At 34.8% G+C, this 13,632-nt stretch overlaps 2 protein-coding genes across 7 annotated transcripts; one reads left to right on the top strand and one right to left on the bottom strand.

Moving 5' to 3' along the window:
* The first annotated feature begins 3,687 nt into the window (after nucleotides 1–3,687).
* Nucleotides 3,688–7,826, top strand: LOC122311273. Of its 3 annotated transcripts, none has more exons than XM_043125755.1 (6): nucleotides 3,688–3,896; nucleotides 4,045–4,215; nucleotides 4,318–4,485; nucleotides 6,175–6,243; nucleotides 6,978–7,075; nucleotides 7,165–7,826. In XM_043125755.1, the coding sequence occupies exons 1-6, from the start codon at nucleotides 3,845–3,847 to the stop codon at nucleotides 7,678–7,680; spliced, it is 1,074 nt and encodes a 357-aa protein (XP_042981689.1). In that variant the 5' UTR covers nucleotides 3,688–3,844; the 3' UTR covers nucleotides 7,681–7,826. The 3 variants fall into 3 exon arrangements, with proteins under 3 accessions (XP_042981689.1, XP_042981688.1, XP_042981690.1); XM_043125754.1 differs by having other exon boundaries at nucleotides 3,690–3,896; nucleotides 6,046–6,243; XM_043125756.1 differs by having other exon boundaries at nucleotides 3,690–3,896; nucleotides 6,046–6,243; nucleotides 7,161–7,497.
* An 836-nt stretch (nucleotides 7,827–8,662) lies between these two features.
* On the bottom strand, nucleotides 8,663–12,849 carry LOC122311712. Of its 4 annotated transcripts, none has more exons than XM_043126349.1 (7): nucleotides 12,466–12,849; nucleotides 12,283–12,366; nucleotides 11,979–12,155; nucleotides 10,536–10,706; nucleotides 10,076–10,288; nucleotides 9,909–9,997; nucleotides 8,663–9,540 (listed from the first exon to the last, which is right to left on the bottom strand). In XM_043126349.1, exons 1-7 carry the CDS (start codon nucleotides 12,548–12,550, stop codon nucleotides 8,872–8,874), a joined length of 1,488 nt encoding a protein of 495 aa, XP_042982283.1. In that variant the 5' UTR covers nucleotides 12,551–12,849; the 3' UTR covers nucleotides 8,663–8,871. The 4 variants fall into 4 exon arrangements, with proteins under 4 accessions (XP_042982283.1, XP_042982281.1, XP_042982284.1 ...); XM_043126347.1 differs by having other exon boundaries at nucleotides 8,663–9,546; nucleotides 12,466–12,847; XM_043126350.1 differs by having other exon boundaries at nucleotides 12,283–12,363; nucleotides 12,466–12,847.
* Nucleotides 12,850–13,632: the final 783 nt, after the last annotated feature.

The raw sequence follows: 13,632 nt of genomic DNA, 5'->3' as shown, positions 1-13,632 counted from the left end.
AAGCATTATCAACTCCAGCATACATATTAAATAAAGTTAAAATCAAAACAAAATCTCTTATCCCTTACGAGATATGGATGAGATAAAAACTCAGACTTAAGTAAATTCAAAATGCGGGGTTTTAAGGCACAAGTGCTCATCCCAAAGCTACTAAGAGATAAATTAAAAAATAAAACTTGAAAATGCAAGTTTGTTGGGTAAGTAAAAAATAAAAATGGCTACAGATTTTATTACTCCAATAGAGGATTGATAAAAAGTAGAGATGTCGTTTTCTTGAAAAATACATATCTAATTACTCTAGTTGATCTGATAGATTTATTAAATGATCATGAAAATCAATGAATCTCCTCAAAATCTAACAGTGAAAAGCTTAACATTACTCAGACACAAAATAATAAAAATAAAAGAAAGTCAGATAAAATCAATTTTCAAATATTGACGGTTGAAGATAGTGGGAGTAAAAGAACCATATGATCATTAGTATTGTTTCAACATCATTATGCTCTAAATACCAAATTGAAAACTTTAGAAAATGATCCCTGTAATTTTTCTGCGGCAATCAATAGAGTCTATTAGGATAAATGGCTTGAAACCATAATAGATGAATTAGAATCGATTAATAAAAACAATATTTGTGAATTTACAAAACTTCCAAAAGGAAGAAAAAAAGCTATTGGTTGCAAGTGGATTCTCATGTGAAAATTTAAAGTTGATTGAAATTTGGAAAGATACAAAACAATATTAATAGCCAAATGATACACTTAACAACTATGTATAGACTTTGTGGCTTTGTATTTGCCTGTGGCGAATTTCACATCTGTAAAGATAATCATGTCTATTGTTGTCAAGATGAATTTGAAATTACATCAATTAAATATAAAGACGATTTTTCTCAATGATTAATTGAAAGACATCTTTATGAATCATCCAGAATCATTCCAAATTGAAGGACACAAAGAAAAAATCTATAGGTTGAAGAATTCATTGTATGGACTTAAATAATTTTCAAGACAATGATACTTAAAATTTCACCAGACAATTTTAGAAATTGAATATGAAATGAGTCCACTAGATCCATGTGTATATATATGGAAAATGATAATAAAGTAATATTATTATCATTATATGTTGATGATATATTAATAGCAAGTAATTGTCTAGATATGATGGATAAAACAAAATAATTTTTTAGATCTAAATTTGTTAGATCTATTTGGTGGAACAACAATTTCTTGGTTAAGTAAGAAACATGGTTGTGTTGTCAAGTCCACAATAGAAGCAGAGTATATTGTTTGCAGTACTGCAGTGAGTAATATAGTGTGGATAAAACGTTTTATTGAAAGCATAAGTTTGGATACATTCACAGAACCAGTCAATGTAATCAGTCCGTCATCTCATTAATAAAAATAGAATTTAAAGGAAAGTACATTGTTGTGCATTATCACTATATTTTAAATATAGTGGAGAGAGGTGAAGTCAATTTTAGTTTTGTATCCTCGACTGAGATGGTAGCAAATCCAATGACCAAGAGATTGTCTATAGAGAATATGTGATCATAATGGGGATGAAAGATACCTAGTTAAAGTAACCTTAGAGTTAACATGCATAACTTAAGAAGTTTTGGGGACGCCTAGACAAATAGAGTTATGAGGAGAGATTTAAAAAAATTACTTTTATTTTTTTTTCTTTAATTTTCAAATCATTTTTGTAAAAAAAGCTTAACAAAGTGCTAGTAAAATAAAAAGATAGAGATAATGAACTCATAACTATTTTTTAGAAATCCCAATTTTATCATTACTCACCCAAAAAAAAAAAAATCTGTGAGGGCAGGGTGTAATTGGTCTAGTCCGGTCTAGGTGGTTTTGATCTGAACTGAAAATTTCAACCTACCCTTTTTTCGAGTTGATTATCCCTATAGATCGGATCAGATTGTTATCCATCGATCTGATCAGTCCAATTCGGTTAGAGCCCGTGTAAAATGGGCCAAACATACAAAAAGTCAAAAATCACTTATAATGTGTATTTCCAGCCCATCTATTCACACAAAAAAAAAAAAAAAAAAAAACAATATTTACACTTTTAAATATCAACTATTTATCCTCATTTGCACATTTTGTACTCGAATATTGCCTCAAAATTTAGAAAAATGATCAAGATTTGAGAATTAGCAATCATCATGATAAAGTTTAAAATAAAAAATTGAAAAATACGATATTATCCAAACTCTAAATATATATGGTCAATTGTGATAAGTTAGATGAAAATTACATAATTAATTTATATAACTATTATATAAAATAATATATATAATATTTTATTATATATATACTTCAATCGATCTGTCCTGGTCAGAAAAATCATACTCCAAGACCGGACCATAAACCAAAATTTTAAAGTTATATGAACCGGACCAAATCGATATACGTCCGGTCTAATCTAGACCAATCCAGTCCGATTAAATTTTCTGGTCGGACCAATAAACTAACACCCTTAGGCGAGGGGACTTAGGGAGTGACTTGAAAGACAAAAGGCGAGGCTTTGAGACAAAAGATGTATGAAAAGAATCTTGAAAAGAAAAGTAACGACTAAAGTTTTATTCCACTTTACCTTTGCCTTTAGGTAATAGGAAAATGCTTAGGCATCAAGAATGGTGCCCACAAGTGATAACATTTTTTTAAAATTTAATAATTGAAGAAGTAATTTTTAGTGAGTTTGTAATTTTTTTAAAATATTTAAAATAATTTAAAAAATATATTTGAAAAAAATACAATTTATACTATAGATACAATATAAGGATCACCTTTCTCGATAGCCCTATCATTACCGTAGGTAATATATTTTGAATTTTGCTACCCAACCACCTATGTTATACACCATATCTATTTTTATTTTAATTTTTATTACTATTAATCTAATCGAGTTATTCTATTCATTATTTTTATATCACATAATTATTAAATAAAAAAGAATAAAAATATAAAAAATTAAATTAAATAAGTAGTGTATGGATAATTAATATAATTTTTTTATATATATTTTATCCTCAAGAAAGACTTTCTAAACTCTCAGGTTCGTTTGGATGTTGAGTTAAATTAAGATAAATTGAATTCTCTATAAATAATAGTGAGTTGAGATGATTGAGTGAATTTTGTGGAACCCATCTAAAATGAGTTTAGATTTATTTATGAGATATTGAAAAAGATTGTGGATCCAGCGTGTAAAGTGATATTAAATTGAAAAAGGTTATGAAGTCTTACATGTAAAGAGGTTTTGAGATGAGATATGTTTAGTGATTTAAGAATTGAATATTTAGATATTAGACTGAACTTAAAATTAAATGTTAGATCGAATTTAAAATTAGATTGAACTGAATTTTTTTAAATAACTTTCAAACAGGGGATCTCATGGTCTAAATCAATTATTAGCCTGCCACGTGATTAGCGATTAGGTTATAAAAAAAGGATAATGATAGGTTTACAACTCTTTCACCATCACTTTACTAATTATAAGATATTTTTTTTCTTTATTTTCTAAAGTATTTTTTTAATATCTTTAATTATTAAAAAAATTTAAAAAATATATCATTTTACTGATAGTTATTTTCTTAATTATTAAATTAAAAAAAAATAGTAAAAGAATAGTAGAATAGTGTAGGCTATCATTATACCTAAAAAAAAAAAAAAAATAATGCCATAAGAAGGTACACTACAGCCTTTCACCTAAGCGATTCTCCTCTCTTCTTTCTTCCCTATCGCTCCCGCAGAAAGGTAAGGGTCAAAAGAGCGTTTGCAACTTTGCATGCACTGCACTCTGAGGGAAACCACACACAATCAAGCGCGCGATCATGGCGTCTGCGCTCGCTCTATTCTTCATTTTCAATCTCGCCTCGTTTCACGGTAAACAAATATTTATATTCAGTAATATACTTAACGGCGACCTTCATCGCATATCTACGACTACTTATTTTATGGCCTTTGAAGTTTCTGAAAATAGTGTTGATTGCCTGTACCGTTTCGCACCTAAACCTTTCGTTATCGTTTTCAGCTCTGCCCGACGTCGTTCTCGAGGACGGGTACACGGTGAGTACAGTGATCGACGGCCACAAGCTTCGCATGAATCCACACTCGGTTCTCCATCGATCTGGTTCTTCGGACCTCGTAGTGCTTGATTCTGCCAATAATACCTTCTACACTGTATCTTTTCCCGCATCCCAAGGTGCTGAAACTGAAACCGAAAGTCTTGGGTTTAATTTTGTTGGTGTTGTTATTTTATTGTATCTATTTAGCTGTGAGTATCGGTCTGATGGAGTAATTGCAGAGAGTGTGGTGAAACGCTTATCTGGAGACGGTCGTCCCGGGTATTTGGACGGGAAATTGAGTTCGGCCCGGTTCAATAGCCCTCGGAGCTTTGCGATCGATCTTAAAGGGAATGTTTATGTCGCTGATATTAAGAATAAACGTACCATTCGAAAGATTAGCGACTCAGGTCCCATCTTTCTCCCACTCTCTATTCGCACTTATACTTAAATCGTTGTCGTTGCTGTTATTGGTTGTTGTTTTGTTATTTTTGAATAATAATTTGGTAATGATTTGAAAGGATTATATAGAATGTAGCCATATAATAGTAAGTATAGGGTGGAATTAGTTTGGTTGTACAGCTGTCATCACCTCTGTCTGTACACGCGCCTTGTGAATCTGTATAAATAGATACATATGCATATGGACGTATGTAGCACTCCCTCATCCCCCAGTCCCAAACTTCTTGTCAGACTACGAGAGGTTCAATCAGCTATAGCCGCAGGGACGAAGCCAAGCCGCACCGCCGCCACCACCCCCCCCACACCCCCCCCCCCCCCCCCCCCCCCCCCCCCCCCCCCCTCTTCCTGCTCTTTCCAATCTTGTCCAATATGTATATCTCCCTTAGTTTTTGATACTTTTGTTCTTGTTCTCGTCCACAATTCATAATTGGGACTGGCCAAGGCCAGTCTTAAGGGGTGCCTTGCAAATTGCTAACAATTTTTTAATAGATCTTTATTATATATCATCAAATTAGAATTTGTTCTCATTTTAAAATTTTATGGTAACTATATTTTGTTTTCCTGTTTTATTTCAATAAGTTAAATTAGAATATAATATTTGCATTATATTATTTCTCTTTTAAATTTTGTAATTATTTTTTTTTCTAAGCAAATTTTGTAATTATTTGGGTGAAACATATTTAACAAAAAACCTCATGTTGACTGGACTACACAGTATGTAATTGTGATACTTAAAAATTTTAGACATATGACGTTATTACTATACATTATTCAGCAAAGTACAAAACTTGGTTTATGGTTTACATATATTACCTCTTTTTATAATTCTTATATAGAGTGTTTTTATAGTTCAACCTCTTCTCTTAATTGCAATATATGAAAAGCTTAGATGCAAAATTACCGGTATTCACTGAAGAATGCAAGTTCGAAATATATTTTTTTCTTTCTTATTTTTGACTTTTTTTTAATCAATTTGTTAAAGGCGTTCCTAAAAATTTTCAATTCAACTATTTATTCTACACCTAACCAGCCCCTCCAAACTTATAATCCTGGCTTTGTCCCTGGCTATAGGGCCAATTGGCCTCCAGTGAATCCAAAAAGAAAATAACTATATAGTATTCAAATAATATCTTGCATAATTGGTTGAGGTGATTCTGGAGGGTTAAAAAAGGATGTAGATTGGACTTTGGAGTAGTAGAATACCTCCTTAAACTTCATTTTTGCATTTGCTCTTCCACTTCAAATGGAGGTTTGGGTGATAGTTGGTAGGCATTTTGCACATGTTAAGCATTCAATTCAAGCCATTACCTTTATGTGAATGATCGCTAAATGGCTACTCTGTACACACTGTGTGCAGTAATTGGTGTTGACACACTAAGTAATTATGCTCTAGGATGACACTGATGCTATGGATGCTACAATTTTTTTGAAAGCGTTAGCAACTTAGCATGTCTCCTTATGGGCATGTGGTACTAAAAAGCTGTTTTATTAATGACTTTGATGTTTAGGTGTGACAACAATTGCTGGAGGATATTCAGAGAAAGCAGGCCATGTGGATGGACCTGCACAGAATGCATCCTTCTCAGATGATTTCGAGATATCTTTTATTCCTGAATTATGTGCCTTGCTAATTTCAGATCATGGGAATCAACTGGTCCGCCATATTAGTCTCAAGGCAGAGGATTGTGCTCGGGGTTCTAATGCTGGTGAGCTTTTAAGGACTATATGTTTCTACTGCAAATGTATGGGATGATTATATTGCATATATGGTGATAGTTTTAGGGGCAGGGGGTGCTTGTTTCGTAATGTTTATAGTTCTAGATTAGCTGTGAGTTTGAGGTCCCATCACAGCAAACTCAGTTAATCTGTGGTATTGCCCATCCAGTTTATCCCTTGTATCTACATATTGCATTTCACTTTCATGACCGTTGGAAATTCTTTTTTTCTTCATATTATGAGTGCATAATATTCTATTTTGTTTCTCAATTGTGAGATCTCTCTGAGAAAGACGCAAATTTCAAAACTTTTTTTGGTTGCATTTTACTTTATTGTAAAAAGACTGTTTTTTTAGTATGCAGGAGATCTGTGAAAAGCATGCGATTCTTTTGCCATTTGCCATCAGGACCAGCTGACAACATTCCCAATTCCCTTTGTGTGTGTGTAACTCATCATATTTCTTAAGGGCTTTTATGGCTGCTTTGTAACCATTTTCCAGTAGCAGATTCAGCCTCCTCACTTTGTTTGTCAAGAAAGAGAGAAAAAGAAAAGAGAGAAGGAAGAGAAAAGGGGGGGGGGGGGGGGGGGGGGGCGGGGTGGTTGTTGTTTGTGTTATAATTGTGCGTGTTATAATTGTGCTTCCTCTGTTTGTTCTTCATTACTGATCTCTTGGCTTCCCATAGTTAAAAAGATTTAGCATCTACTATTTTTTTTCTTCTTCCAGCAATGGGAGCAGTTTCAACATGGCTTCTGGGATTAGGACTTTCATGTTTACTTGGCTTAATTGTTGGGATTGCAGTTCGCCCTTATATCATTCCTAGTGTAAGTGTCGTTCGCATCTTTGTTTTTTTTTTAATAGTTGGCACAGCAAACAATTGCTTACACCTTGTCTGACTAAACTTTGTAGACAGGAAGGCTCCAGGCCCCTCCTTTTCAGCGAGACATGGAAACATCGCCTAATTCTTCTGGGGAAACCAGTACTGATACTCTGCTTCGACATCAAAAGCGCAGCTGCTAGCTCCCCACACTATGCACTCTTGAGGAGACTCTTTTGGTTGAGCCTCTCTCACATATCTCTTACGTTTAGGATTAATAAAGTAAAACCTCTGGTCTTGCACAAGGAAACTATATCTTTGATCGATTCTGATGACATAAGTAGTTGTAAGATAACAAAGTCAGAGATGTATGATGAGCAATTGAGGGATCTGATAACTCTTGATAGTAGTCTGGAGTTGTTAAATATGGCCGACTTCAACAACCATGATTATGATAGCAAGGAGGGAAGTCACGTTTTGTCCAGCCGCAGTGGAAGGGTCGATGCTATGATACAGGATAACATCATGGGTCTTGAGCATCTGGCTAAAGAGACAACTCCAATGGACGGTTCTTTGGTAGCCGCCACTTCAGGTTTGGTTAAGCGGAAATGAAACGAATTGAAAGGCAATTTCCTTGTGATGTGGCTTCTATGTAAGTATTTAGTTCCAATGACTTGTTAATGACTATTTTCCACGCTACTTGTACGCACTGGATTGCTTGGTTCTATCACTCCTTTGTCTGAGGTTTGTTGGTTTTATTGCTTCTTTTCAGAAGAGGTTCGGGCCTTGTTTGTGTAACGTGGTAATTCTTAGATATTTTAAGGTGGACTCAATTTCCTTCTCAAACTTTATTTAAATATAAAACACTTCAAATCTTTGACTTTTTTTATCTAATTATTATTTAATTACTATAATCTTCTCAAACTTCCTAATAAAACATAAAAATCAGGATAAAACTTTTTCAAATTTCAAAAAAGTATTTATATTAAAAAAATTATATTCGCTCTGAAATATTTTTATTTAATTTTTATCTCATTTTTAAAATTTAATAAAACATTTTTAATTTAAATTATTTTATTACTCAAGCCATCTCATCAATTTTCATCTCATTATCCGAACATGTCCTCAGTGTCCAAATAGGCGTTGATCTGATTAATTTACAGTAGAGTTGCCTTTCCAAATATTGACTAACTTGTGAGATGAAAATCAGAAGTTTGGCTTTTGCTGATGGATCTTTTCCAGACGAAGTTTTGCTGTTTGAACTCCTAGTTTGGAAACCCACGCAGTCGAGCTTTTTGGATGTCTTCTCTGTCTGGGCCGACGTTTGTTCTCGTTTAGAAAAAACTCTCTGTCCTTGGGTACCAATAGAAGCATAGCACCGTGAAAAAATAAAGAAATGATTTATTCAAATCTAACGTATAATATCAAATTACGTTTAATAAGATTTAATTTAAAAGGTCTTTTAGATTCTTTTCAGTTGTTTATAAACACACCATCAAAATAATAACTGATTTAATAAATTATACAAAATTTTATTAGACTATTGTTTTTAATTTACAATAAAAATATCTTGAATATTATAAATGATAAGAAATCAAGGAAATACACGATAATTTTCTATAGAAGCCAATCCAAGAATAGCACAAAACGAGGAGGGACAGACGCCAGTGCTCAAACTTCAAACAGTGGCCTTACAATATTTTCGCGCGTCAGAAGAAATAATCGATACCACCTATAACCTAAATATCGAATAATATTCTGATGGAATGGGATCAAAACTATGAATTGTTTATAAGTTTAGCATCAATAGCCATGGCGATAGCCCATAGAATTAATTCGAGAGTTAATCTTGTGATGATTAAACGTGGGATCTCCATAATTGACAGGCTTTATCACCACAGCTTCATGTTTTCCATCCTGCTCCTGAACTGCCCCAAAGACAATCTCATTGGTTTTCTCACAGCTTTGCTCATAGTAAGTGTATGGGATGGATGAATGATGCCTATGATGATGCAGCTGTTTCTGCTGGTGGTGGTGCTGCTGCTGCTGAAGATCACTATCCCACCCATTAGAGAAAACTCGACTTTGCCTCAATTGGTGCATCTTTTCTGCATCCTTGGACATGAAAGGGTAGGTTTTACGCGGAGTGGGAGTTCTGGTGTCAATTGAAGGGGGTGGTTCATCTTCATCAAGTATTACAAAGCTCTCTTGCATGGGCCAAGCATTTGCGTGCTTTTGTTGCTGCTGTTGGCTTTGATATTGATAGGTTATTGGCTTCTTTCTAAACCCCGGAAATATTCCTCCTAGAATCTCCACTACTGACACCCCTGTGTTGACAAGCAGCTTTCCAATAGATCCAAAGAAGCCTTCTTCTTGCTTCTCTGGTTCATCTTCTGTTGGGATTAATGGTGGCCTGACTGACTTTAGAGGCTTCTGATATGGACTTGGTGGAATGTTCTTCTCTGTTGCATCCTGATCCTTCAAAACCATGAGATAAAAGGTGAATGACTGTTCCATGTCGTCATAAAAGGTGCTAGGAGACTAGATTTATGCTAAGGGAATACAGGAGTATTTTGGACTTCAAAATATGTATCTATTTTACTCTCATGCTGGAGTTCCTTATGCAAAACAGTAATATGCATATCATGAAATCATGGTGTGAAACCAGTAATAAAAAAATTACTTTCCTACATCTTACCAAACAGATTTTGCTTACAACAGCTTTTTCTTTAGGTACAAGATGTAAAACTAGACTGGAAGGTATTCCTGGATAAAAAATTTCAACTTCCAAACACAGTCAAGATATCCCCAGCAAGTAGAAGACGGGATTAAATACTCACATTATGGATAGACACAATTGTACCCACTCTACGTTGCAGCAATGCAAGCATGTAACCAAAGAAGCCAGCCCCGACAAGCATTGCAATTCCTGTAACAATTGAAAAGAGTATATCGTTCTGTAGTATAGAAAAATATTGAAGGGTCAAATTTGGATGAACTAGATTACCAAGAGGAAAACCATTTCCATATTGATAAGCACAATCATCAAAATGGAGTTGGATCTCCCTGATAGCCTGGTTTCCTCTGTCGATGACAAGTAGGGAGCAACTGCTTCCAATGTAGACCACATCAAAGTCATCAGAAAATTTTGCATCTTCACTCGGTCCATCAACATGACCCCCTCCACGGCCCCATTTTCCTCCCGCAATTGTTGTAACTCCTACAAGTAGAATTACAACCATATTTGAAATAAATATAACTTCACAACTCTTATACCAATACTATAATCATTTTACAATGATTTAATGGTAATAAGAAAAAACATAAAAAAATGATTTCTACAATCAGATAAAATCCCAAGTCCTTCTGGATAGAAATTATAAAGATAAAAAGAGACGGGGAACATTTGGTCACGAAAACTTGGTTTTGGTAATGGAACTGTTAAACAATACACGTATAGCATTTACCAGCATCACTTATCTTCCTAATAGCCATGTTCATAGTGTCTGCAATATAAACGTTTCCTCTGTCATCAACTGTGAAGCCCTTTGGCTGGTTCAGCCTTGCCTCTCTGGGTTTCCCATCCACATGTCCAGAATAACCTTCAGGTGATCCTGCAACCAGCTTTGGCCTGCTGTCTGCAGTCTCCAAATAAATTTAAAAATCATTACAAGTATAGAAAATTTGCAGACAATAAAAAGGCCAGTCAAACATCAAATCAATTATAAGATAATGGAGTTTATGGTCATAATCATGAGATAAGCATGACATAAATCTAAAAGTGGGAAGCAATAAACATCGCAGATGCCAATTGACTTATACAACTTTTTTGCTTACTTTAGATGTCAGAGTGATCAAATCTGAAAGAATTGTAGTACGATTCTTATATACTTATGGGCTCGGTTGCGTTTATAATTTTTGTTGGCTAAGTCTAATTTAGAAATTATGGAACTAGAATGCTAATATAGTAGCAAATAGAACACATTCTAGGGTCTAAGTTTGTCCATTGTAGATAAGAAACTTTATAATAACCCCAAATTGATGGAAGGAGGTATTCCTTTTTTTCTTAAACTAGACTCCCAGATATAAACTACTGATGGTAATGTATTCCAAGAACATATACTGATACTGATATCTTGTTCTGGTAGTTATAAATATATAAGCCTCACGTTATTGAGGGGCTTGTTTGGAAAAAGTTTTCATCCCAAAATTCTCATCTCATCTTATCTCATCTCATCCCATCTCTTTCCCAAATATCACTCAAATACAAATACTTTCAAACTAATCAGTACCAACTTTCCCAAACTTTCAAACAAAAAATAAAAAAACAATTCAACCTTTTCAAATCCCCAAACAAAAACAATATTAAAAAACTATATTCTAACAATATTTTAACTTTAATTATAATATTTCTTATTCAACAAAACCCCATAAAACAATTCATACTATCTCATGACTATTCACAAAATTCTCATCTTATCTCACTCCCCAAGCCTATCTTTAAGAGCATATAAAAAACAAATAGCAAAAAAGTTTGAGTAAGAGTGCTATAGGAACTTTGCTATAAGACACATTGTACCTACCTACTGTGTTCAACAGCTAAAGAAAGCTCATGACCAATCATGTGTTCAACAACACAGCCGTTAACCTTGACATTCATATTTATGACAAGAGACTATAACTGAATTAATGAACGTCCGAGATCGAAAGATGCAGAGGTTTTGTGGTTAATTTTATCTAACAAATCAAACCCATTTAAATTTTCAGAATGGGTAGTAACCATAGAAGCAGAAACTCAAGGGAAACCACAACAAAACAAAAATTTTGAACAAAACAGAAACGAATTCACCAAAACATGATGAACCATCAACCAACAAAATTTTCACGCCATTACAGAAGCACCTACTTACATAGAGAAAGAGAGGAAGATATTCTGTAGATATTACTATTGGCAGAGTCCAGAATCAAAAGTTCTCCACTGGGCAACACCTCAACAGAGTAAGGCTCAATTCCAAGCTTGCTTCCGTCAAACACCGTCTCCACAGTATACCCACTCTCGAACTTCATCATCGGACGAACAGAAATCGCTGCACACAAATCCCATTGTCACCCACCATTTCAGATAACATATCGTGATCTCCATAAACCCCTTCATCAAAAACAAAAACCAGAACAGAAAGCAAAGAAAATGTTGCTGCTTCCAGAGATCTATACCTGTTTTGGTTGTTGCTTTGAGTGACCACAACCATTTCATAAACACAGATACCGCATTTGAGAAAAACCCACTAATAATCTCTGCTTCAAGAAAAAAGATGCATAGAAAACTCAGATCAAATAAAAGGCAAGCACTTGAGCTAACGTACACAGAGAAAAACACATAGAGAATGGGTCACTCACTTGCAGGAGAAGAAGTAGTAGCTGATGAGACGCCTCCAAACAGAACCAAAAGAGTAAGACCCAAAATCAACACGTTCTTGCCCATTGCTTCTGTTCTCAAAACGAACCCCAAGAACAGCTCAGACCTGCAGGATTCTAGTTTTCAGCATTACCAGAAACATTAGTCCATGAGCAGAACTGGGTGAGAAGCTCTAGAGCGTGGATGTGGTTTTGAGTTTGTAGCAAAGGGCACTGTGTTTAAGGGTGTGAGAGAGTGGAAGATGGCAAGGAGGAAAGAGACAAGGGAAAAAGATAGAGGAAAAGGAAGGTGAAAAGCAAAGAGTGTTCAGTGCCTCGGTAGGGACAGTGGCAGCGAGCGACAGTGAATGTGTGAGAGAGAATCATATGATGTGATTAATGATGTTGTTGGATTGTGTAATACAATACAAAATGGGCTTTGCTACACGCAGTCGGGAAACGCAGTCGGCGTGCAGTCGGCTGTACGGAATGAATAAAAAAAAATTATAAAAAAATTATTTTATATTCAGGGGGACCTGCATGAATTATAAAAAGCTATAAAAATATTTTTTTTTTTTTCACGTAGGTCCTGTATTAATTTTTTTTTTACAGCCGACTGCACGCCGACTGCATTTCCCGACTGCACAAATCATTTCTCATACAAAATTGTCAATTATATATTATGATTCACACAGCCAACCCTCTCGCATTTACTCTCGAGCTCTGCTATATGCAAGCAGACGGGGGACGAAAATGCGCACCGTTGATGACGTGGCAGTGAAAATATTATTTAAAAAAAATATATTCTTCAGTACCTTCTTTCTGCCATTTTATCTTCCGTTGCCCCTTAACCTACACCCGTCTTCAACCTGCTTTGCGCCACCAGTCCCTACTCTGCGTGACCAGTCCCTCGGCTCCTCCGCGCAACCACCTCGTCCGTACGACCACTATCCGGAAAGGTATTCGGGAAAGTTTCCTTTTATTTAAGAGATTAGTTCCCTCTTGCAAACCACCGAAGGGACGTCGCTTTGCCTTTTCTCCAGAGTTATATGGAGTATAAATGATGGACATGGCCAAATATTTTTTTGACTTTATCTTATGGCCACCAAAAAATTGTATCGGAAATATGCAAGAAGGAACCTTTATCTACTGCGAAAGAGTCAGAATCAG

The sequence above is a fragment of the Carya illinoinensis genome, chromosome 5 (genome assembly GCF_018687715.1).
Source record: "Carya illinoinensis cultivar Pawnee chromosome 5, C.illinoinensisPawnee_v1, whole genome shotgun sequence".
NCBI lineage: Eukaryota > Viridiplantae > Streptophyta > Magnoliopsida > Fagales > Juglandaceae > Carya > Carya illinoinensis.
The sequence above is the reverse complement of the archived record's forward strand: the minus strand, read 5'-3'. Positions and strand labels throughout refer to the sequence as shown.